The 26,910-nt window shown below is 42.0% G+C and overlaps 1 protein-coding gene, 1 long non-coding RNA gene and 1 pseudogene across 3 annotated transcripts in view; 2 read left to right on the top strand and 1 right to left on the bottom strand.

Annotated features, from left to right (window-relative positions):
* TMEM132D (transmembrane protein 132D) overlaps window positions 1–26,910 on the top strand; it is a 679,902-nt gene that overhangs the window by 455,084 nt on the left and 197,908 nt on the right. The window contains exon 4 of the mRNA XM_082353214.1: window positions 12,981–13,164. Coding sequence (XP_082209340.1) covers window positions 12,981–13,164 — 184 coding nt within the window. The remainder of the gene's footprint in view (window positions 1–12,980; window positions 13,165–26,910) is intronic.
* LOC309610394 (cytochrome c oxidase subunit 6A1, mitochondrial pseudogene) overlaps window positions 1–26,910 on the top strand; it is a 571,916-nt pseudogene that overhangs the window by 527,783 nt on the left and 17,223 nt on the right. The gene's annotated exons all lie outside the window — the stretch shown is intronic.
* Window positions 1–26,910, bottom strand: part of LOC309610411 — a 334,801-nt gene that overhangs the window by 296,243 nt on the left and 11,648 nt on the right. The gene's annotated exons all lie outside the window — the stretch shown is intronic.

Raw genomic sequence — 26,910 nt, 5'->3', positions numbered from 1 at the left:
AAAATATCCCTTTGCAGTAGATTTGCATGGTATTTGCATGTGATTACATTCTATATACAAATAGCAATCAACAATGACATTTAGTTAATTTTTTTAACTTCAATCTGTTTTTTTCTATTTTTTTAATGGAAGTATAGTTGATTTAATTTCTACTGTACAGCAAAGTGATTCAGTTACACATATATATACATTCTTTTTCAGATTCTTTTCTCTTAGGGTTTACCACAGGGTACTGAATATAGTTCCCTGTACTATACAGTAAGACCTTGTTGTTTAGCCATTCTCTGTATAATAGTTTGCATAACAGTGACGTTTATGATGCACATTTAGGACGCAGATGCTGAGTGAGGAGAGATCATTGAATGAAGTCTATGTTTCTGTCAATGGCACATCACAGAGTCTTTGTCCAGATACAAGAAGCCCCTATACTTCTTCAAGTATCTTCCCTGCTTTCAGTTTCTTCATTTACCCTTCCTTGCCGCAGGGAAGGCTGGTCTGTATGCTTTAGTGTCTTTGTGGTTATCAGGAGCAGTGAATACCTTTGTGCTGTGTCTGTTTCCTTGCAAATCTGCAGTAGAAGGTGGTACCCAGTGGAGACAGTCACTGGGCAGGAAGACAGTGGCTCTACCAGCAGGAGCTTAAAATTTAAAATCAAGACAGAAGCTCATATACGTACACCATGAGCATCAGTCCTGCAAATTCCTACCGCCCACCCAAGCTCAAGTGTGTCTCTCCTACAACCTCATTTCTTTTGAATCTCTACTGGGTGTTCTCTGGTCCTCCTCTGATCCTTTCTCAACACTGTAGCCATCGTGATGTTTTCAAACCGTTCACCCTTTTGATGGACTCCCATTTAGACTGTGGGGCTCTAGGGCTGCTTCGGCAGGTGGCAGTGTCCTGGTGTACCCCAGGAGGCCCTGACTACTACACTTCATTTGTGTTTCTAGACAAGGACAAACCCATACGTGGTTTGACCGCTTGACCCCTAGGGTCCCCTCCATCAGACCCCAGCAGCGGGCCTATCCAGGAAGGAGCCAGAGGCTGAAATGCAGACTCTGCAAGCCACCTTTGTCGTCAGAACGAGGAAGGCAAAAGCCATACTGCATAGTGGGAGGAATCCAGGTGAGGGATCAGGAATTTCTTGGCCCAGAAGGTGGTGGCCACGTTTCCAGGGGAGACCTCACCTCTCCTTGGATTGACTTCCTTGTGGGAGCCTTTCCTGACCCCCGCCCATCCGTGGACTGATCTGGAAAACCCTCCTTCCGCATTCCCACTGCACACCCACCCAGCATGCCCTGGTCAGGAACCTTCACTGGGGGGTCGGATGGAGGGTAGCTGTGGTTGCAAGTTTCAAGGGGGCCTGTCCCACCCCCGCTGCGCTGTGGAATGGCAAGTAATCACTGCCTGCTCCTCTCCTATTGTTCTATCCATACCCCCACCGTCATCCCCGTTGATCCTACACTTATACTTTTACATGGAAGATCGCGGTGTTCAAAACAGGGCGTGCAGTTGGGAAAAAAGAAAGGAAATGACCACTTCTGAACCCCACCTGGTTCAGACAAGGACTCCCTAAGGACAGATAAATCAGACTAAAGATCCTAGACACGCAGCAGGTCTGTGCTTCTCTTTAGAGAGTGCTGGGTGTGGTTCAGCATAATAATAAGTGTCATAATAATTGGGGTTTGCTTTCAGCACCTATAGGGCAGGGCCCAGGATGACAGATGGTTGCACACAATGAAGAATGTCCCTTACTCTGTTTCAAATGCTAATGTTCTGCAGACATTTTTTGTAGGACTCATAACTCATCTGAAAGAATGTCACTTTTTTTTTTCCATTTTTTTCTCCCATTACAATGATCTATAATTTGGCTTGACCTATTGTTCCTAGTTCAATTAAGACCATTCTGTACTTTTTTTAAAAAATTGAGGTATAGTCGATTTACAGTGTTGCGTTAATTTCTGCTGTACAACAAAGTGAGTCAGTTATACATATATATACGTTCTTTTTTTTCATATTCTCTTCCATGATGGTTTATCACAGGATTTTGAGTAGAGTTCTCTGTGTCATTCTATACCTTTTCTTATCTTATACAAATAAGTCTGGTCTGTGAATTCTTATCCTAGCTGCAGTTTTTATTCCAGGAGTTCTGCCTGCACCCGTGCTCTTTCATTTCCTATTTTTCTTACTCAGAACAGTCTCAGATCAACTCTTAAACCCAAATTTATTTTTCATCAGTGGGAATAAATATTTGCCCATCTCCTAACCTCTTCTAGTGATGATTTTTTTCCAAGCATTTACATGTTGAAATCAATGTTAGTTTATTATTTTTTTAAAGTTTTAATAATTTCCCATTTCTCATGATAAAGAGCAGAGATTTGCAAACTTTTCCCGTAAGGGGTGAGATAGTAAATATTTTCCACTTTGTGTGCCATATGCTTTCTAGCCTGCATATTCTTTGTTTTGTTTTTTTTTTTAACAGTAAGGAAGACTTTATTCAGTGGGGGAATACTACGATGGGGTTTTAGGCTGCATATTCTTATTTCTTTTCTGACAATGTTTAAAAATGTCAAAGGTGTTTTTAGCCTAAGATCTGTGCATGGACAAGCTATGGCTGGAACTGACTGACCAGCCGTAGTTTGCTGACTCTGGGAAAAAAAAGATGCTCTGCATGTGACTACAAGGACTGCCTCCCTCTCCGCACCCTGCATCTCATGCCTCAGTTCCAAGCCCTCTGGGTGTTCCATCCACACCAGTTTCGTTCGTTTTCTTCAACCCACCCTGCTCCCCCAAGCACAGGGCATTTGTATGTGCAGTTCCTTCTGCCTGGAACCCATCCTGTATAGAGATCACAGCCCAAGCCCTGCTGCCCCAGGGAACGTGTCCGTGTCTCCCTGACTACACCAGGGTCCTCTAACATAGCTTGTATCTCGCCAGCTACCTCTGATTCTCACCTTTTCCTACGGTGGCCAACTTACGCTTTTTGAAGTGACAGCTTATTGCATGACCACCTTCCCCACTAGACTGTGTGCTTGAGAAGAGCAAGGGTCTTCAGCCATCTGGTCTTTGGGGGTTTGGAGGGAACCCTGAGTTATGGCATTTGCCAATTTCCATGGTGTAAATATTCCCCCCCCCCAGAACCCTCCTACACTGTTGGTGGGAATGTAAATTGGTGCAGCCACTATGGAGAACAGTATGGAGGTTCCTTAAAAAAGTAAAAATAGAGCTACCATATGATCCAGCAATCCCACTCCTGGGCCTGTATCTGGAGAAAAACACGGTCTGAAAGGATACATGCACCCCAGTGTTCATTGCAGCGTTGTTTACAATAGCCAAGACAGGGAAGCAACCTAAATGTCCATCAACAGAGGGATGGATAGAGAAGATGTGGTGCATATATACAATGGAATATTACTCAGCCATAAAACAGAACAAAATAATGCCATTTGCAGCGACATGAATGGACCTAGAGATTGTCATACTGAGTGAAATAAGTCAGATAGAGAAAGACAAATATCATATGATATCGCGTATATGTGGACTCTTAAAAAAAGGATACAAATGAACTTATCTACAAAACAGAAATACAGTTACAGATGTAGAAAACAAACCTATGGTTACCAGGGGGTAAGGGGGGGAGGGATAAATTGGGAGATTGGGATTGACATATACACCTACTATATATAAAATAGATAACTAATAAGGACCAACTGTATAGCACAGGGAACTCTACTCTGTACTCTGAAATGGCCTATATGGGAAAAGAATCTAAAAAAGAGTGGATATATGTATATGTATAAGTGATTCACTTTGCTGTACAGCAGAAACTAACACAGCATTGTAAATCCATTCTACTCCAATAAAAATTTTTTTAAAAAAAAGAAAAAATATTGCCCCCCTAGTCAATGTCAAGTTACCAAAATGATGTCACTGCATGTGGAGATGGAAAGAGATGCTGAGAATCAGCTTGGTCTGGGCGACCGCTGGATCTCCATCTTTTTAAGCTAACTTTGGATCCGCATCTCTACCACCCAGAAGAGTGTCCAGTAAATAAGAAGAATTACAGAAATATCATTTGAATGAATGAATGAATGAATGAAGTTAATATTGGAACAGAGATCCATGAAGCACAGAGTAAAAGGAAGAAATGCAGCATGATTTCTTTCAAGCTGCAACCTTTCCATTTTTCTTCTCTAGAATAACTCTGGTTACCAGACCTCAGTATTATAAGGCAGAAACAAGAGGACGTGAGAAGACAAATTTATGGGGACAAAAATCTCATTATAAAGTACATGCATTAAAGGGATTGAGTATATTTTACTTCATAATGAAAAGTTTTTATTCTGAATATGCTAATGAAAAAGCTAGAAAAAAAGATGTCAGTAATGGAAAATTTTAATGCTGTGATAATGTCTTAGAAGAAACAATTTGAGTAATATCCTTATTTTAATCTTGAAAATGAGATGTGAAGGGAAGGAAAACGAGGACCACGGCTCCTGCATTTGGGAGACATCTGGTTGCCCGTGTCTGGGTCTGATGCAGATTTCCAGAATGCCATTGCAGACAAATATTGGCTTGGTCGGGAGGATTTCTCCAAGTGGAGCTAGGACAGCTTAGTACCTTGAATAATGGCCCCTCCGCCCCTTCACGCATTCCTCGTTTCTCTTTCATTGCCAGAATCTTTCACGTAGCATTTGTCAGTTGCCCTTGGTGTCCTCCTTACTTGAAAAATTCCTTCAGTTTCTCAAGAAGCAGACCCTGAGACAAGAATGTGTGTGCAAGTGATTTATGAAGGAAGAGTTCCCGAGAAACCAATAAGAGAGCAGAGAGAGTAAAAGAAGAAGAGAAGAACCCGAGCGCTAGTGCCATTTCGGAAGTTACGTGCAGGGTGGCTTCAGCCTGATCCCATGGGGAGACTCTGGAGCATGCACAGTGCCCCCAACTGACCCAACTGGAGGCCAGGGAGCTGGGCTTGCCTGCTGCATCATCAGACTCTGGCCAAGGGCCACCTCCCAGGGCAGGAAACTCTGAGGCACGTGCAGCTCTTTGCACTTGTGGGCAAGATGGCTCCAGAAACTCAAGAAGAGCCATCCAAAGAAAGTCACAGGTAGATAATCATGAAAAACAAAAGCACTGAGATGTGGAGAAAAGGGAACCCTCCTACCCGGTTGGTGGGAAGGTAAACTAGCGCAGCCACTGTGGAGAACAATATGGAAGTTCCTTAAAAAACTAAAAATAGAGCTACCATATGATCCAGCAATCCCACTCCTGGGTATATATTTGAAAAAAACAAAAACACTAATTCGAAAAGATACATGTACCCCAGTGTTCATAGTGGCATTATTTACACCATGGAAACAACCTTAGTGTCCATCAACCAATGAATGGGTAAAGAAGATGTGATGTGTGTGTATACACGCACACACACACACACACACACACACACACACACAATGGAATAGTACTCAGTCATAAAAGAGAACGAAATTTTGCCATTTGCAGAAGCATGGATGGACCTAGAAGGTATTATACTAAGTGAAGTAAGTCAGACAGAGAAAGACAAATACTGTATGATATCACTTATATGTGAAATGTAAAAAATACAGCAAGCTAGTGAATATAATTTTAAAAAGAAGCAGAATCACAGATATAGAGAGGAAACTAGTGGTTACCACTGAGGGGGGGAGGGGCAATATAGGTCTGGGCGCCAGGGAGGTACAAACTGTTGGCTCAAGGATGTATTGTACAACATGGGGAATATAGCCAATACTTTGTAATAACTGTAAATGGAAAGTAACCTTTAAAAATTGTATAAAGACTAAAAAACCTAAAATTATAGAAAGAGAAAGCACTTGGAAGCCAGGGGTAAGGCATGTGGAAATGATGAAGGGATATGAGGAGATTTGGGGGAAACCCTCACACTGTCCACCATAACTTGCTCCCCAACCATAAGTGGCTCTCATTCATATGACCTCTAGAAAGTGTCCTGAAGTTCTGGGAAGAAATCTCCAACTATTTCCTAAGGGCTGTTATCTGAAGGTCATTCGGATATAGATTCGCCCTCTCTCTGGCTTTACTTTTGTTTCCAGAAATTTCGCCCATTTATCTTTTAGAGAGCCATCTGGAACGACCTAAGTTGGAAATGGCATTTCACTCTCTTCTTCCCCCACCCACCCCAGGAGCTTACCTGCGACACTCACACTTGCAGTGGAAGCCAGTGGCCCACGTGGGTGGTGGCAGAACGCGGTCTGATCATTGCATTGGTATGCTTTCGTAAGGACCTACCATAATGTGTTGGTTTTCTAAACTGGAGAAGAATACAGGTAACTTCAAGATGCATTGACTTGCATCTCAAACACTTAGCTCTTAACTGTTCTAATGCTAGCAGGTCTGTGTCTGCCCGGTTTCTCATCTCTCCAAATGAATGGTAGGCTTCCGTATCTAAAGCTCTCGTTTCCACATCTCTGCTTTGATTTATCGACACATCACGGAACTTAAAGAGTGGCCAGAAGACCATCAAGACATGTTCATCTCAAAGCATCTTGTTACAGAAATGTCCCAGCTTTGCTTGTGCAGAATTCACTCAGAGCATCCAGTTTGGGGATCTCGAAGAAGCCCTATGTAATGTCCTGACCTGTGTTTCTACTGGGGGTGTGAGAAGTTGCTTTAATGATCCTCATTGCTAATAAGCATGCCTGTCCTCGCACTGGAAAAAGAGGTGGGGGGCTTGGAACCCAGTGATCAGGAGTGGGCGTCCTGTGACCAGATCGCCTGGCTCCTGCACGCAGTAGCTGGGTGACCCTGGACAAATATTTTCCCCTTCTTGAGCCTAGGTTTCTAGTCTACAGACTGCGAGTAGATAACAGTTATTTATTGGAATACGTTGAGGGTTGCGTGACGTAAGACATAAAAAGCCCTTAAAACAGTGCTTATCACATTAAAAGTACTCAATGAAGGTTAGTTGTTCCATCACTCTGGAAAAAGAAGCATGACCATCCCAAAACAAGGCTTTTCTTCTTGTTTGAAAATGATGCCCTTTCTTGGCCTTGGGATGCACTGAGGTGGTCCTGCAAAGCCTCACGTTTAGTTTTCTTTCTTGGAGTTTGGAGCCGTGGCCCTGGAGGATGTGGTCATTGCCTGTGTCTGAGCTGACCCAGAGTCTTGTTCCCTGAAAGGGCATTTTATTTTCCTTAAACTTGGGGAGACCTCAGGCTATGTCACCAACCGTGTGTCTTTATTCAAAGGGAGCCCTTCCTAGTGAAAAAACCTTAGATTTTTATTAAAGTATAGTTGATTTACAATATTGTGTTAGTTTCAGGTGTACAGCGTAGTGTTTCAGTATCTTTGTAGATTATATTCCATTGTAGGTTATTACAAGATAATGGGCATGATTCCCTGTGCTATACAGTAAGTCCTTGTTGCTTATCTAAAAGGCTTAGATTTTGAACCCAGGGTACCAAGGGGCCCACGTAGGGGAACATTATTGGAAAATGAGAAGAGTTCCTCAAATCGAGGAGATGTTATTCATCTTCTCTGTGAAAGAGGATAAACTACCAAAAGATCCCTCCAAACTCACACATGTGGAACCAGCCAGTAGGGATGTGAGGTGCCCATGAGAGCCCGCGTTCCTTCCGTTGCTTCCACTTCTCTTGTCTTCCATACAAAGGACAGCTGCAAGTAAGGCAGGGCAGGAAGGCGGCTTCTTGGCTTATCTGTGCTGGTAGCAGCTACACCAGTGGGAGAAACCAGACCTGCAGGCAGCTCCATGCCCACAGTGTTCTGAGGCCTGTATGTGGTCCAGCCCTGAGCCTCTCCGTGGGTGACCGCAGTGTTCTCCAAGCAAACCCTGCCCACACTCAACAGCAGTACCGCCTTCCAGATGGAGCTCACACATCGAGCGTTGCCCATCCGTGTTGCTATTTGACTCGCCCATGGGGGCTGGACAGCAGGGGGGTAGGGAGGGTGGGGCTGGGTGTAGGGCCACCAGAAGTGGCATCTGAACGCTTTATGCTTATCCAGCCCCCCTGCCCCGCCTTGGCTGGAACTCTCTTCTTGTCCCTCCTCACTTTCCTACTCATGGACATCGGAAACCCTGAATGTTTCTTCTTCTTGCTTCATCTGTGTCTTCACGATTTTACTGACCATATTTCCCAAATCCACTCTCTTAGGACATTCTGTTTCTAATACCATTATACACAAAATACGTCCAAGAGCATGCATATCCACATAATTAAACCTTTATAAACCTCTAACGCAGTTGTTCATGATCCTGGTTGCATAATAGAATCACCTGGATAAAAGAACAGACAGAAAGATGGAAGGAAGGAAGGGAGGGAAGGCAGAGAGAGAGAGAAGGAGGAGGAGAAGTAGACAGAGAAAGAAAGAAAGAAAGGAAGGAAGAAAGAGAAAGAAGGAAAGAAAGGGAGAGAGAAAGAGAAAAAGAAAGAAAAAAAGGGAGAGAGGAAGAGAGAAAAAGAAAGAAAGAAGGAAAGAAAAAAAGGGAGAGAGATAAAGAAGAATGAAAGAAGGAAAAAAGAACGAAGGAAGGAGGGAAAGAGGCAAAGAAGGAAAGAAAGGAAAATGGACGTGAAGAAAGAAAAGGAAAGCAGAGAAGAGAAAAAAGAAAAGAAGAGAAAATAAAACAAAACTGGTGCCAGGCACCACTCAGGAACAATCAGAAATCTGAGTGGTGCCTGGCCATTGGTTTATTTGTAAAATTCCCCTGGGCAACTTTTTTTTTTTTTTTTGACATGTGGCATGCGGGATCTTAGTTCCCTGGCCAGGGATCAAACCGTGCCCCCCTGCAGTGGAAGTGGGGAGTCTTAAGCACTGGACCACCAGGGAAGTTCCCCCTGCCCAGGCAACGCTAATGCCTAGGTAACGTGGAGAACCACCGCATGTAAAATATGCAGACACATTATATAAAATTCTACTTAATTCTACTCTATTTATCTCCTGTGACACAGCAGATACCAGGCATTATCCTCTGTGCTAGCCACACAGGCTAAGCGTGGCTACTCTTTTCAGGATGCTTCAGGCTAAAACGCACACTCCCAACTGCAAAGGTACAGCCCTTAGCTTTCCAGTTAAACATGAAGAAGTGGTAAATATTGCCAAATATGCAAGCGTTCTGGAAGCTCTCAAGTGCTAAATATTTACAAAAAGTTATTAAAATTCAAATTTCCACTGACTCGACGAGACACACATGATGAGCTATTTCAAAGCTAGATCACCATATGCAGAATTTACAGAGGAACTTGTCAGGAACCTGGTACACACCCTCCTGCATCAGAAATATTGAGAAGCTCGTGCAAGCTAAGCAATCACTCAAGAAAAACATACAATTTCAGGATACACAGCCTTCCTAAAGTTTGCTGTGGTCGCCAGGTTGAGAATTCCCAACTTAGGGTGTTTTCATCAGCACGTCAGATAGAGGAAAGTTAGCTCAAAAGAAACTGTGTTTCCTTTACATCTTGGCCAGACAAGGGATCTAAGGGAAAAGAGAAAATCAAACTTGATAGGACAACCATGCAAGGTTACTGAAGGAATAAAATTAGATGAAGTAAATAGAGCACTTTAAAAATTATTGCTGATGTTCTTCTAGGTGGGTCTTGCGGAATGGGAAGAATTTGACTATACGGAGAGATTGTTAAAGGTATTTCTGATAAAGTGAACTCCATGAGTAAAAGGTGGGGAGATGGGGGTACGGAAAGCCCCATATTCCACCGGAGGCCAGGATTGTTCAGTTTGCTTGAGGTTAGTGCACCTGGAAGGAAAAAACAGGAGGGAACGTTGTAAAGTATGGAGTAGGGTCACGTTACTGCATATGAGGAATTACTGCTCTGAAGGAATTCCCCTACACCTCTGTTGTGGAGCTGAGTTTCTGAGTTCAACTCTTACCAGTTCTACTCTGCAACTCTCCCTTTCTTTGTGATTAAACATAGAAGGCAAGGCTCAGAACAGCCGAAAGAAAGATTGTCCCATTTCATGAACGGGAAAGGAATGCCAACAAGCTTGCGAATCCCAAATATAAAAACCAGGATGCATTCTAGCATCACAATCCCAAGTTTCCCGTACTTGTGGAAACCCTCATTTGAAGTTCCAAAAAGGCAATGGCATGTGTCTTAGGAAAAGAAACCTAGAGAGGGGATCAGTCCACTGTGGCTGACACAATTTGTTTCTAATTCTTATCACAACCACTGTTTCTTAAAGAGTTCAACATCTTTCTTTCAGAAGCCAAGAGAGAGTGAGTCTTGTAGGATTTAAAAACCAGGTGCCTCTCTCTTTCTGTTCTATAAATAAGTTCATTTGTACCCTTTTTCTAGATTCCACATATAAGTGATATCATATCATATTTGTCTTTCTCTTTCTGACTGACTTCACTTATTATGATAATCTCTAGTTCAATCCATGTTGCTGCCAATGGCGTGTCATTCTTTTTCATGGCTGAGTAGTATTCCATTGTATATCTATCTATATATGGAAAGATAGATATCACTTTTTTAAAATAATTAATTAATTTATTTTTGCCTGTGTTGGGTCTTCGTCGCTCCGCACATGCTTTCTCTAGTTGCGGCGAGTGGGGGCTACTCTTCATTGTGGTGCGCGGGCTTCTCATTGCGGTGGCTTCTCTTATTGCGGAGCACGGACTCTAGGCGTGCGGGCTTCAGTAGTTGTGGCTCAGGGGCTCTAGAGCACAGGCTCAGTAGTTGTGGCTCACGGGCTTAGTTGCTCTGCGGTGTGTGGGATCTTCCCGGACCAGGGCTCGAACCCGTGTCCCCTGCATTGGGAGGCGGATTCTTAACAACTGTAGCTACTCCTGTTCTGTGTGAGAGATCAGTGCTCATGCAGGAATTTAACCTCTGTGACGGGGGCTGTCTCTTTGGGCAGTGCTTCTGATCTTCTTTCTCTGTTTCTTGCCCTCCTCCTCCCCTTCTTGTTCCTCCTCCTCCTCTTCTTGTTTCCTTCCTCCCTCCCTCTCTCCTCTTATTCTAGTCACCCCTGACATCCCAGTATCCCACCTCATCCCTTACTTTAAGAAGGAGGCTCCCCGAAGTCACCACCATTTATCTCTGAGCTTCTTATTGAAACATTTGCATGGGTTTGATGGTGTGATAAAGATGTCTCAATAGCTTGGTCATATATATATATAAAAGGCCAAACCTTGTCCTCCTAGATGTCAGAGTCAGTGGTCATTTTGCAATTATGTGAAATTCAAATCTCTAGAGAAGGATCTCTGATAGGTGGAAGTGGCTTTGGTCACGAAGGGTTAAAAAGTGTCTTTCCTTGCTGCCTCCCAGGTGAATTCTCACCTGTATTTCTTCACTTCCTCCCTCAGGGAGTGGCTGGCACCAACTCTGCCTTTTTTGTTTTTTAACCTGTCACTTAGACGAGCACACATTTTATAAAAGCAGACTATGAAAAAGAAGAAGGGGTAGCCAGTAAATTCAACTAACCAAAATAGCTGCAAAAATCATCCTGATACTCTAACTTGGATTCATTTCTGGATACGTGTTTATAATTTATTTATTTATTTTATTTTATTTATTTATTTATTCATTTTATTTATTTATTTATTTTATTGATTGATTGATTGATTGCTTGCTTGCTGTGTTGGGTCTTCGTTTCTGCGAGGGCTTTCTCCAGTTGCAGCGAGCGGGGGCCTCTCACCATCGCGGCCTCTCCTGTTGCGGAGCACAGGCTCCAGACGCGCAGGCTCAGTAGTTGTGGCTCACGGGCCCAGTTGCTCCGCGGCATGTGGGATCTTCCCAGACCAGGGCTCGAACCCGTGTCCCCTGCATTGGCAGGCGGATTCTTAACCACTGCGCCACCAGGAAAGCCCCAGGATACGCGTTTATAGAAAACCCAGACTGTCTAAAAACGAATCATTGTCGGAATGACTCCTATATCCAGGTAACATCTGGCTACTTCTCCTTGTTCATCCGTGTGGGTCCTGCGGTCCCGTTCTCCTGTTCATGCCTCAGCTCTGATTCTCTGCAATTCTCTCTCACCCCCACTGGCTAACAAAGCCACATCACCCTCAAATTCCTTTAAACTTCTGTGCACCCAACTTGAATGGACCGTGGCTTTGGAAAACCCAATATAGGCAGCAAAGAGATTTCTGGGAGTCGGGGAAAGAATCCTATCCTCCATCCTCCTAGAAGGAGCACGGGGAAGAAAGCATTTAGGAGATTCAATCAGCATTTCCCGTAATTATCCACAAACACCTGTCCTGGGGACTCTGAGAAGTTCACAAAAAACAAGGGTTGGGAAGTTTGAGTGATGGTGTCTAAGGCCAGGCCAAGGCTGTGAATCTTCTTAAAGGTTGTTTGTTCTTTTGGGGATCGAATTTCTTTCTTTTTTTTATTGAAGTATAGTTAACTTACAATGTTGGGTTAGTTTCAGGTGTACAGCAAAGTGATTCATATATATTCTTTTTCAGATTCTTTTCCGTGATAGGTTATTACAGGATATTGAATATAGTTCCCCACGCTAAACAGTAAATCCATGTTGCTTATCTGTCTTATACATAGTAGTGTGTGTCTTTTAATCCCAACCTCCTAATTTATTCCTCCACTCCCACGCCTGCTTTCCCCTTTGGTAACCATAAGTTTGTTTTCTATGTCTGTGGGTCTATTTCTGTTTTTTGTAAACAAGTTCATTTGTATCATTTTTTTAGACTCCACATGTAAGTGGTATCATAGGATATTTGTCTTTCTCTGGCTTACTTCACTTGGTATGATAATCTCTAGGTCCATCCATGTTGCTGCAAATGGCGTTACTTCACTCTATTTTATGGCTGAGTAACATTCCACTGTATAAATGTACCACATCTTCTTTATCGATTCATCTGTCAGTGGACATTGGGGATCGCATTTCTGACAAGCTCTTTGCAGGGACGATGTGAACACACATTGAAATAGTCCATTGCCTGCCGAGGGTGCCCACCCCAATCCTCAAAGTTGTTCTCTCCTTCTCTCCAGTGCGGATGGCGCCTCCTATGAAGTCATGCAGATCGACGTAGAAGTCCAAGAACCCAGTGACCCGCCAGCTACACAGCTTGTTACCTGGCAGGTTGAATATCCAGGAGACATCACATCTGACTTGGGCGTCTCCAAGATCTACGTGAGCCAGAAGGACTTGATTGGCGTCATCCCACTGGCCATGGTAAGAATGTCCCTGCCCTGGGTTGTTAATACAGACCTCAGGGAAAGGCAAGGTACCACACCGTGACCCAAACACAGTGGGGACATATCAGTGAGCTCAGAACCAGGGTGAGGGGAAACTGAATGATGAAGTTACTGCAGATCGCCGATTCTGAAAAACTGTTTTTTTAAATAATATCTTTAGAATATCCTTTAGAAAATAATCAAAATCCAGGAATTAGATTTGGGTCTTGCATTATATGAAGAGTATTAGTGGTTTAATCAAGATGTTTGTATGATACATTGGAGACTGTTCAAGGATCTCAAACACATACACCTGCAGAGACCAAACAGATCAAGTGTCTGAGTGAAATGTGGCAGGTGACTTGACAAACACCTACCCAGTGAAAAGGCCCTGCCATGTTTGCCATGAAGGAAAACCAAGCCGGATTCTGAATTCTTAATACCTACTGACTTTTCAAGAGAAGCCGTTAATATAGTTTTAATGCAAAACACCAATTTGTTCCTGTTAGAGCTAATTTTTTTCTTAATCAAGCCTATCTAAGAAAGAGTTAACTATAATTCATTCACAGGCCATCTATGTATAACTTGTCATCTACCTCTGAACGATTTAGGACTCTAGGTCTGTCCACGTGTTTCCTAGGGTTTGTGGAACAGAGATGGGCTTTCATCCTTGAAAGGACCCACCCCCTGGTTGCTACGCAACGGAATACAGTGTCAGTGGGAAGACTAATCACCCAGGTTCACCTAAACAAAGCACACTAACGCCCTTTCTAGCCCCGCCTTTCCCCAGGGCCTCTCTGCAAAGGAATAACACATTTTCTTAATGTGAATTTTCCCAGTGCAAATGCCTCGAGATTGTGAGTCTGCGGTCAGTAATTTGAGCTTTCTCCTGTTACAAAAGTACTTTTACTGTCGGAAGTGAGGGATCGGTCAACCCATCCGTTGACAGCCTGCTGTCTCCCCCTCACCATCTATTAGGAACTATTGGCAAGTGTTATTATGTGGTTGTGAAAGGACGTCAGGAATCAGTCTTTCAATACAAGGTGACGCGGACAGTTGCCTAGTGACAATAAGTTAGTTATTATGCTGTTCATTAGGAAACACAAGTTGTTGAGGTCCTTCAGTTGATCAGGGCTCTTATTAACGATTTCTTTTATTTTAAAGGCACTGAGCCTCCCCTGGTACATTATTTCACGTGTGACAGCAGCACTCCTTCGTTTAGGCTATTAGTGGTTCTATTACTGGGGATGGCGAGACCATTTGTCTCAAATAAGTAATTACTTGAATTTGCTCCCTTTCAGCACCTTTGGTCTGATGAGCTTTTAGCGATACTCTGAGAGGTTTCCATTGCTTGGCTCTGCATCGGGCGGTGTGCTTGGTTCCCTCGCTCAGCATTTCTCCCACCTGGACTGTCCACCTGTTCCAAACCCCCTTGTTCTTCACAACTCACAGGAGTCCCGATGCTCACAAGAGCCCCTTTCTCTGTCCGCCACTGGTCTCTGAAACTGTTCACACCTTACATCAACCTTTCTGGCTATGATACGTGTAATCACAGAAGCGTGTGTGTAATGGCAGAGCTAGAAAGAATCTCAGCTAAGACCTAGCTGACCCTTTTATCAGTTAGGAATTGCATTTGGCCGAGAACAAGCCCTAACCATAACCCTAACAAACCCCACTCACTCCACTCTACCCAGACCAATAGTGGCTTTAATACAAGTAGGTTTCTTCTTTCATGTAAAAGAACTCCTAAGGTTGGTGGTCTAGGGCTGGTATGGCTCCCCATGCTATCTGAGATTCAGGCTCCATCTTTATCTCTGCTTCAGCAGTCAAGGGTATAGATTCCATCCTCATGGTTACCTCATGGTCCAAAATGGCTGCTGGAATGCCAGCCAGCACATCCATATTCTGCCTACCAGAAAAAGTAAGAATGCAAATCAAACTGGGTCAATTCCTTTTCCCTTGCAAGAAGTCTTCACAAGAATCCAACATAATATTTCTGGGTATATCCAATTAGCCAGAACTTGGTCATATGGACATACTTAGTTGGAAGGAAGGCTTGTAAATTGATTTTTTAGCATGGCACATTGCTCAGGTTTTGTTACAAGGGAACAAGAGGAGATTAGATATTCTGAGGCGATGAGCAGTATTTGAAACAATCCTCCTCCGTTTCCACATGAGGAAACTGAGGCTCAGAGAGGTCCCTCATCCCGGCACCTGTGTGTTTTCCATTCTGTATTCATCTTTATGAGCCTCCTGGGAAGCAAAATAAGACACCTGTATCTTAGTCTGCTCTTACTAGCTATGCAACGGTGCTTAATTTCACTGTGGCTCAGTTTCCTCATCTGTAAAGGGGGGAGAGATAATACTTACTCATAAGGTTGATGTAAGGATAAAATGATAATTCAAGAGGGCTTGGAAGAGTGCCGAGTACAGTCAAACATACAATAAATGTTTGCTTTTATTATAATCACTTAGTTACAGAATGCAAAGGATAAATAATTCCTTGGCAATTATGTTGTAAATTTTTTCAGGGAGGGGAATGATCCTAAGATAAGAAGAGTGCTAGGAACTGTGTAGACGCTCACTGATTTTTTTATATAATTTTAAAAGGTTACTTTTCATTTACAGTTATTACAAAGTATTGGCTATATCCTGGTGTTGTACAGTACATCCTTGAGCCTGTCTTACACCCAATATTTTGTACCTCCCACTGCCCCTCCCCTATATCACCTGTCCCCCACCTCTCCCCACTGGCAAGCACTAGGTTGTTCTCTATATCTGTGCATCTGCTTCTTTTTTGTTATATTCACTAGTTTGTTGTATTTTTTAGATTCCACATATAAGTGATTTCATACAGTATTTGTCTTTCTCTGTCTGACTTATTTCATGTAGCATGATGCCCTCCACATCCATCCATGTTGCTGCAAATGGCAAAATTTTGTTCTTTTTTATGGCTGAGTAGTATTCCATTGTGTATATGTACCACATCTTCTTTATCTACTCATCTGTTGATGAACACTTAGGTTGTTTCTGTGTCTTGGCTATTGTAAATAATGCTGCTGGGAACATTGGGGGATGCTCACTGATTCTTGAACTGAAATGAACGAATTGCATTAAAACACGTTTGGTCTGATGAGTTTTTACTAATACTATCTGAGCATCTTCCTCTGGAACTCAGAGTAAAGTCTTCAGAGTCCCGACCCCCAGTCTTTTGTATTTGGAGTGTTCTGAGTCCCTTTTCCAGAGAAAGCTGCTTCATTTCACCTTTGACTTGACTGGTGAAAGGACTTTTGCCATTTTTAGGAGGGTTACCTTCCATAAACAGAGCTTTTGCCATTTCATTTCATCTTCACTTTGTTTTTGTTCATTATACATTCGCTGAGAGATTTTGACAGACATCTGATATCACTGCATCTATTTATCTACTCACCTGTGTTACACGTTCTTGAAATGTTACAGAGGCAGAGGGAAGACCAGCTCACCTGGACCACGAAGTCCATGAGGAGAGAATACTTTGAGTTGAGCTCAGGGCCCCACAGGGGCTTGTAAGCTAGAATGAGGTGAATCTTTAAATGTGATGGGGAGCCACTGGAAGGTTTTCAGCACAGCAGCTGCTGCACTGGTGTTATCTTTTTAGAAGGGTACTACGTGGAGAACAGATTTGGGAGGGCACCCCTGTGTTCCTAGCAGCACTATTCACAATAGCCAAGACACGGGGGCGACCTAAATGTCCATGGACAGAGGAATGGATAAAGAAGATGTGGTACATATATACACAATGGAATATTACTCAGCCATAAAAAAGAATGAAATAATGCCATTTGCAGCAACATGGATGCAACTAGAGATGATCATACTAAGTGAAGTCAGTCAGACAGAGAAAGACAAATGCCATATGATATCACTTATATGTGGAATCTAAAATATGACACAAATGAACTTATTTACAAAACAGAAACAGACTCACAGACATAGAGAACAGACTTGTGGTTGCCAAGGGGGAGGGGGGTGAGGGAGGGAAGGATTGTGAATTTGGGATTAGCAGATGTAAACTAGTATATATAGGATGGCTGAACAACAAGCTCCTACTGTAGAGCACAGGGAACTCTATTCAATATCCTGTGATAAACCATCATGGAAAAGAATATTTTTAAAAAGAATGTATATATCTATCTATCTATCTATCTATCTATCTATCTATCTATATATATATATATATATATATAAAACTGAGTCACTTTGCTGTACAGCAGAAATTAACACAACGTTGTAAATCAACTAGACTTCAATTTAAAAAATACAGCGTGGAACAAAAGAAGCGGGGGGGGGGGAAGCTGTGTGGTTGTATTTACATAAAGTTCAATAATCAGGCAAAACTAAACCATAAAGCTAAGGATAGTGGCTACCTTTAGAAGAGAGAATTCGTGGAGATGTACAGTTATGATCTGTGCATTTTTCAATGTATTATATTAAGCTTGTTTAAAATATATTAAAAATTATTGGCACTGGCAAAAAAAAGTTCTAATTTTAGACACAACCCCAAAGTTCTGTATATCTCCATGATACCAACACACAAACTTAAAATGTTTAAAGGATTTTCTATTATAAAATATCCTATGATTTACATTTTTGCCCTCTAATCTTTGCACACGTCTTTGATTAATTCCCTGAGATAAACCTTTAGAAATACATTTGAATCAAAGGATGGGAATCAAAGGATTTGCAATACTATAATATTTTTTTGATAACTGTCACCAAACTACCTTCTATAAAGTTTAACCAATTTACTATTCCACCTGCTGTATATAATGATACCCATTTCCCTGCAACTTCACTAACACAGAATATTAAAATCATAAAGTAGACAATTTTGTTAAGCAAAACTTATGTCTCAGTGTGGCTTTGATTGGCCCTGTTTTGTTTACATTTTAAACGTTTCCTTATTAAGCATGTGTTCTTAGCCAACTTTCTTTTCCTATTGGAAATTCAACTTCTTCTTATTTTGTCATTAAAAAAAGTATCTTTTTCACTGTTGTTTAAAAACACAAAACATTAAATTTACCATCTAGATCCCTTTTAACTGTACACTGTATTACTGTTAAATATTTTCACCTTGTTGTGCAACAGATCTCCAGGATGTTTTCATCTGGCAACCCTGAAACTCTGTATTCACTCAACACGAGTCCCCCTCCTCCTACTAACAGCCCTTGGAAACCACCTTCTATTTTCTGTTTCCATGTATTAGTGATACCAGCCTTTTGATCGACATACTGAAAATATTCTTCCCAATTTACCGTTTGCCTTCTGATGTCGCAGATCATATATATAATAGCATGCAGAAGTTTGGGGGGGAGGTATTCGTTTAGTTTTTATGTAGTCAGATCTACTGATCTTTTCCATAATGGACATCCTTCCTCTCCCCCTAATTATAACCAAGAAGCAAAAACATGCCTGTTTCATGTGTTCTCGTAAAACCTCCAAATATTAAAATACCCGCACACGGCATATTTGAATAGGTAGAACTATAATCTTCAGGAAAAAATGCTAAAAGTAAATGCAGCTGTGACTCCTTGTACTCTTATTAAGGATTTGAGATCAACTCGAGAGTGACCACATGACTCACTGTTCTTTGTAGGATGTATAATTCCATCTCCAGGAAAGCTTTGAGATGAGATGCAGTTAAGCCCTTCCATTCAAAGCTCATTTTCCAAAAGACGTTTATTTCTTCCTCGATATTTTGCATATTTTTTCCTGATGTCTATAGCGTTAAAACCTTTTTTTTTTTTTTTCTTAAAATCCGTTCATGTATTTCTAGGACTTTTATCACATTAGTCTTTTTTTCTGTTCAGGAAATGATGCCTTACTATCTCGTGGGTAAATCTTCGTTGTTTTTTTTTTGTTTTTTTTTTTTTGGTTTTTTTTTGGTCCTTTGGGAGAAAATTCTGAGGAAAAGGTCATTAAGTTTGCATCACCATTGATCTAATTAGTGCATATCCCTAACTGCATGTCAGTGTCAGATTCTGGAGAGCAATGTTTGCATTTCTTAGAAGAGTTGGAACACTTATCCTTCTGGGGTGGCAGGGGGTGCCCAGTTTCTCAAGCTCTTCATTATTCTTCTCTCCTATCTGCCTCCTGAGTTTCCGCTAAAATAAGTGTTTTGAGCTTCCGCCAGGATTCAGACACGATGATACTGATATTCATCACTTTGAATGCCATACCAGCTAGTGGAATATCCTTTCAAACATAGTAACATGTGCTCTTTATTTTAAAATAAAACAAACATTATTTTCGTTCCTGTTGGGCAGTGGCTGTTCAGGTACCCTAACTGTGGTAGCTGTTCTAAGTGTGGGATGGACGTGTGTGGCTCAGCTCTCCTCTGGATTGTAAGGACACACCCTTTCACCGTCTTGGGTTTCTGATGAGTTTCTCATTTCGCTGTGTCTCAGCCTTGACCACTGAATTTTAGTGATTAGACTTGAGTTGTGACTTTAGATGAAATGTAATCAGGAGATACAGTCTGGACAGACAGATTATCCTTGAAAAAAATCAAAGGAGGACTCTCACCCTAAAGTGACTTGGCCGTGGCAGCCTTTCATGGTGTCTACATAAGATGCTATAAGAGTACAGGTGTGTCTCCCAGACCCAGGCCTGCAGCTGCTTGGAGAAGACCAGCAGAGCTTTTTAAGCAGAATCAAAGAGTCATACATGCCATGTGCTCTTTGTGAGGTGCAATTTGATATATTGCAAGCCTTTCCTCAAATGTGACACTCATGGGAGCCCAGATACAACTCAGAATTCTCTGTATAGCCCGCCACCCATGCCGCCTCCTCCAGGGGGTCCTCCTGGATCCTTACAGCCAGACGTGATTCTCGTTGGCTCTTCTGCTCTGTCTACCGCATGATTTCCTTGCTCACATCGAGGACAGTAGTCAAGTTGGGGAATTCAGACACTCTTGAGTTCTTTTTGCTGGTTGAGATCACACCATTGGAAGCCGAAAGGGGCAAGAGCCATACCCAAGATGCTTGGGAAGACCTAAACTCAGGATGTCCATTTGACCTTCCAAGTCCTTCCTTATGTCACCTTATTGTTTGAACCCCACCTAAACCCGTCTGATCTCCAAGTCCCTCTTCCAAAGTAGAAGCAGCTAGACTCCAGTGCACCACTCCTGACTTTCCATTTATTTCCAACTCAAATGCCTTCTCCTCATGAGCTTGCACTAAGGGCCTCTGTAACCCAGACAATGGCAGGTAGGGGCCATGCAGTTAAGACTTCACCAGACCCTTCACTTCCTTGATTGAATCTTGAGTTCTTTCTTCTATAATTCTTGGGATTCCAAGAAAGTAATCATCAAATAACCTCTTCCCTTCTCATCTTATTTGCATCTTCTTAAATCTTGCTGATCAGGGCATGTCCTCCTAAATCTAGGATTCAGTAGAAATTCCATTCCTGTAAACCTCACAGACAAAATTCACCCACATGTTCATAACCATATAATTTACTATTGTAAAGCTTCTGTTGAAATAAATGCATTTTCAATAAGCTTTCCTGAATTGAATACATTTCTCTTGTTAAATAAAACGAACTGCCTTTTCATCCACCGCACCCTCCCCTAATCTTTAGAACCCTCAGGACTTAATCTTCTGGCACATCCGCCTTCCCTGAATTATCTCCTGCCAACTCTGTGATTGTTATCAAGCTATGTCCCCTTCCCGTTTGTACACCTGGCAGAAGGCACGGCACAACTTGTAGTAGAAGCCCAGAGAACAGTCTTACCACCCACTGGAATACATACGGGTCTGTGGAATAGGGTCACGCTGGCTGCTTCATCCCCCATCACTTGTGAACTTAGCGCAGGTCATGTGCCATGACAGTCACCTTCTGAGATCACAACTTGAGAAAAGGCTCCCAAATCATGGAAGGAAACTGTCTTTTCTGGCTCCAATAATGAAGTTTCTTTTTTTCATTTTTGGCATGAAAGCAGATTCTTGGCTCCTTTTTATTTGACTTTTCGTGATACCCTTTTCCTGTGTCAGCCTGTTAATTAATATGCCAGATACCCTCTGTTGTTTTCCTCAAGACTTTTTGAAAATTCAGTCACACTGAATAGCACAGCACTGCTTTCATTTTTACACTTTCTCAACCAAGTGCAAGTTAAGATGCTGCAGCAGGCCTTGAGAAGAATCTCTGCTCCAAGACGCACTCTTGCTTTGTGTTTCTGTTGAGTCACCATGACCCCTCTAAACAGCATCAGTAATAATGACACCGGGTACCTACTGTTTATTAGGTACCAGGTATGGCTCTAGGTACCTCCTTATAGGGATTAACTCATTCAGTTCTAACAGAGACCCATTGATGCTGGTACTACTCTTATCCCCATTTCACAGATGGATGAAAGCACACTGTGTTTGAAGAATGGCCCCCAAGCGATTCAGCTGAGAAGCTGAGCTGGAAGTAGATTCTAGACTGATGAGCTCCAGAGTCTGTGCTCGCAACCCCGTGCACTGCACTGCGAAAACAAAGTTAAGTGAAAACAAAGTTAAGGCTGTTGATCAGTTCAGTATGCAAAAAGATCTTTGGAAAATGCGAATGCAAGAAAGCACACTCATAAAAATATGAAATTGAGAAGTCTTACTGAAATAGGAAAAGTCATCTGAAAATGAATTATTTATTATGAATAAAGCCACAGCCTTTTCTTTTCAGCTCGCTCTGCTGCCTTTGATGCTCCCTAATGAGCTGTCCTCTCCAGAGGTGATTTATAATGAGACAGCAGTGGCTACACCTCAGGGCTTTTAAAGGTACATGGTACAAAACAAATCAGGACACTTACTGCTATTGTTGTCTGTGGCGTGGTTATTACAGCCCCAGAGACTGTACAACCAACTGCTCTCAGTGAACAAATGCTCATAATGTAACTCATTTTGTAGACACTACAGAAAGGCAGTCCATTCACAAAACATTCACTGAGTTCCCTCTACGTGCCAGGCACTGGCCTTTGTGTGGAGGGGATAACAGAACTCGCATCCCGCTCAGGGGAGGTGGCTGGTAAATAAGTAAAAATGTACCATATGATCCAGCAATCCCACTCCTGAGCATATATCCAGAGAAGACTCTAATTTGAAAAGATACATGCACCCCTGTGTTCATACCAGCACTCTTCACAATAGCCAAGACATGGAAGCAACCTAAATGTCCATCGACAGAGGAATGGGTAAAGAAGATGTGGCACATATATACAACGGAATATTACTCAGCCATAAAAAGAATGAAATAATGCCATCTGCAGCAACATGGATGGACCTAGAGATTATCATACTAAGTGAAGTAAGTCAGACAGAGAAAGACAAATATCATATGATATCCCTGATATGTGGAATCTAAAAAAATGACACAAATGAGCTTATTTACAAAACTGAAATAGACTCACAAACATAGGAAACAAACTTATGGTTACCAAAGGGGAAAGGGAGGGGGATAAATTAGGAGTTTGGGATTAACAGATACACACTACTACATATAAAACAGATAAACAACCAGCACCTACTGTATAGCACAGGGAACTATATTCCATATCTTGTAAGAACCTATAATGGAAAAGAATCTATGTATTAAAAAAAAAAAGAATATATGTATGTGTATAATTGAATCATGTTGCTGCGCACCTGAAACTAACACAACTTTGTAAATCAAGTATAGTTTAATTTAAAAAATAAGTAAAAAATAATTGAGCAGGATGGATTCAGAACTGATTTATGCTTGGAAGAAGATAGAACAGGTTGTTGAGAAGGAGGAGGAATGGCTGGGCGAGCTCTTTGAGATGGAGTCGTCTCTGCAGAGGTGGCATTTGAGCTTCCAAGAAGGATCCAACATGGGGAGATCCAAGAAGAGCTGGCTTTCCAGACAGAAGGAGAAGTGGATGCCAAAGCAGGGCCAGCTTGATGTACCTCAGAATGGAGAACGTCCAGTGCAGCTGGGAAACAGTGAGATGGGGAGATGAGGTCAGAGCAGGGAGACACGGGATTAGGTACCTAATCAGCCATGCTGTGTGCAGTAGGATTCTGATTTACTGTGTTTAAATCTCATCTGATTCATGATCTATTTTTAAAATATCACACTGAACACTAAGGGAAGAACAAATTGGGGCAGGGGGCAACAGTGGAAATGGAAAGACCATATTGGAGGTTACTTTAATGGTCCAAGTGGAAAGAGATGAGAACTTAGGCTAGGATGATGGTGATATTGAAGACAAATGGAAGGTCTCAGGATGTCCTTTCTAAGTACAGCCATCAGAACCTGCTTATAGACAAGGAGCGTGTGTGCGTGGGAGAGATGAAAGCCTAGACTAGATGGTACAGTCCAATAGGACTCTCTGAGGTGATGCAAATGCTTTAAAATCTGAGCCTTCCAATATGGCGGCCATTGCCATGTGGGGTTACTGAGCTCTGGAAGGGTGGCTAATATCTCGGAGGAACTGAATTTTTATGTAATCGAATTAATTAAAATTTATATAGCCATATAAGCTGGTGGCTGTCAGGTTAGACAGTACAGTGCTAAGGTTTTGGCTTGGGAAGCTGAGAGGGCTGTCATGCTGTTTTCTGAGGTGATGGTCTGCACGTTCGCCCCGTGGTCTGTGGACCCACACTCCACTCTTCTGCACCCTGAGCTATGCCCCTGGAGTCTTTCCTGTATGGATTGCCTCCAGTGGGCTGCTTTGTCCACTGGATTCTGGTTGGGTCCAGTCAATGGAAGGCAGTGGAAGAAGATCAGATATTGGGTGAAGAGAAAGGTTGGGTTTTGCTTCCCCTACCTCCTTCCCTGATGGGCCACAGTCTCTCATGGCTGTGTTGCTCTGTCAATGGCATCAGCTCCTGTCAATCAACATTGTGGATAAGGAACAGCGTCAATACAAGTTGTGGGGTTTGTGTTGCAAATACAAGCATCCGTGTCCATATGCACTGATGGTTGTGTTATTCACACTTCTACAATCAGGTGAAAGTATCTGATGCACCATTATGTCTTATTATATAGTTCCTGCCCCCAGATGCATGCATTGAAATATATATTATTATAAACGATTCGCTTTTATTTCTCCTTTTATAATTCAGTTAAGACATTATATTGATTTTTTTAAGCATGTGTGTTGGTAGATTATATTCATTATGGTTCTTATTTTGGGATAATAAAGTCAGCACTACTTCATTTGTTATATAAAAGGACCAATAGCTCAAATAGGGCTGGAAACAATGGCGTTGGCAAGTGTTTTCCGTGAGGGCACGAGTAGTAAATATTTTCAGGTTTGCAGGCCATACGGTCTCTGTTACAGCAAGGCAACCCCACTCTTGTAGCTCAAAAGCAGCCATAACACGGAAGCACATGGGTGTGGCCGAGTTCCAGTAGAACTATTTCTGGGTGCTGAAATTTGAATTTTATGTAATGTACATGTGTCACCAAAAAAAGTCTGCTTCTCTTGATTTTTTTCCAAATGTAAAAACTATTTTTTTTTCTCCCAAATATAAAAACCACTCTTAGCTGCAGGCTGTACAAAAACTACAGCTCGCAGGCTATAATTTGCACATCGCTGGTCTAATGTAGACATTCTTATCTTTGTCTCAGTTCCTCCTTCTGGAGGTTGAGAACATCCCTCCCATGGGGTCCAGTCGTGCTATAAAACTTGACCTCCTTGCCTGAAGACTTCCCTAAAAATAGAAACAAATTTAAAAAGTAACATTAGCATGAGAAACGTGTATTTTCTGCAGTAAAGAGGGATGCATTTCCCATCGTATTCCACTCTGTGGAGAGTTTCCACAAGATTCAGGCTAGATAGAGCAGAGAATCTGAGCCTTGATCAACATCTCAGGTTTGACAACTCAGCCCCATGCTTGTTAATTCCCCTCTTGACCAAACCCTTCTTGACACTTACAGTCAAATGAATGTCTCACATCTTTTCAGAGTCCTGGGAGGTCCCCCACCCTCAGACCTAAACTCACCCCCACCCTTATTCTTCTTAAATCTGCCTCAGTATCCCTCACGCTGTTTGGTTAACGTCATCATCTTCCTCTTTGGTGATATCCACTGGATGATATCAAAATTTGTTGGCTGTACACCTTCCATTAACCTTTCAATTAACCTCATTATCAAAGAGTTGAAGGTGGTGTACAGGAAGGAGAGAGGTGGTAACGGATTTACGAGCACACTTGCCACTGAATCTCAGAGCCAACAATCCCTTGCCTCTTGAATTATTTCTCAAAGCCTGGCTCACTCCGAGACCTCTGAAATCTTGGCAGCAATTACCAGAAGGTGAAAACACCTCTCAGAAAATGGGATTACATGGATGGTCCATAGGCTTTTCAGACATTTATGCCAACTTCCAAGCCACTGCTGTCTCTCCTATCTGTGAAATTTATCTTTCTCACAAGAGAGACCACCTAAACCCAACTCAAAATTTTGGAAGATCTCAGGATCCACGTAATTTTGAGAGACCATCCAGCTCCACCTGGCTTATATGTCAGGGTCAGAGTTTGGCATTACATAGCATGTGGTCAAGATCATGGTCCGTAAAATCCAACTTCATCAGAAAAGCCTTCCCTGACCACCCTGTCTAATGAGCATGTTCCATCACTCTGACCCCCTTATCTTCATCTTCTTTCTCGTCATGGTATTTCTTGATACCTAACATATCATAGATTGATTTTGTTCAGCTTAACAAACACCAAGGGAATTGGGACATGGCCTGTGGGGTTCATGCTGTATCTGTAGCACTTAGACCAGTGTCCAGCCCACAGTAAAAGCTCCATAAACATGTTGGTGGTGTAGAAGGAATCAGATGGGACTGAATTAATATCCCAGGCTTGAGAGTTTATAACTGCGTGGACCCTGTTCAAGTTAAATTACCTGTCTGCACCTCATTCTTCTTATCTGGAAAATGGGGATAATAATGGTATTTTACCTTATTGGGTGATGTAAAATTTAATGAGTCAGAATATCTGGCACAGGATCTGGCACTTAGTGGCTGTACTATAAACACTCTTGCTGCTATTAGTAGCAACAGCAATGAGAAAGAAGCTATGCTTTGGGATGTTAGCACAAAATATTGAAGTACTTATTATTTTTTTCAATATTTTTCTTCTACAATTTTACCAAGAAATAAATGAAAAATAAACTTTGAATGTCCTGTAGTTATGAAATGACTCAATAAACTTATGACATTTTGAATAGTAAGTTATATGTATATATGTATAACTGAATGACTTTGCTGTACACCTGAAACTAACACAACATTGTAAATCAACATACTTCAATTTAAAAAATAAAAAATAGTAAGTAATAATGGCTAAGTTCCGTATGGAGAGCTTTAGCTGACCTTTTAGGTGGACACAGAATGACAGTAGTGAATTTGTTAGGACATTTTCAAATTCAATCCAAACTGGTTTATGCAGAAATCAGAATTGATTGGTTCACTGTGTAAAATTGGATTCATTTGGCTACATGAAAGAGACCCCAAAATACAATGGCTTTAACAACAGTGGAAGTTTTTCCTCTTTTGCATTGGAAAGAAGTCCAGAGGTAGACACTTTGAGACAAATATGGTGGCTACCTGGTCACCAGGGGCCCAGGATCCACCTGGGTGTGTCTCTCTACGATGGGACTCCATTCTCAAATCACCTTATTATCCAAAATGGCTAATGAATCTGCAGGCATCAAGTCTGAGTTACAGACTTAAAGAGGAAGGAGGAAAGGCAACAACAAA

This window comes from Balaenoptera borealis (genome assembly GCF_965194805.1).
Source record: "Balaenoptera borealis genome assembly, chromosome: 14".
Taxonomy (NCBI): Eukaryota; Metazoa; Chordata; class Mammalia; order Artiodactyla; family Balaenopteridae; genus Balaenoptera; species Balaenoptera borealis.
This window is presented reverse-complemented; position numbering and strand designations above follow the sequence as displayed.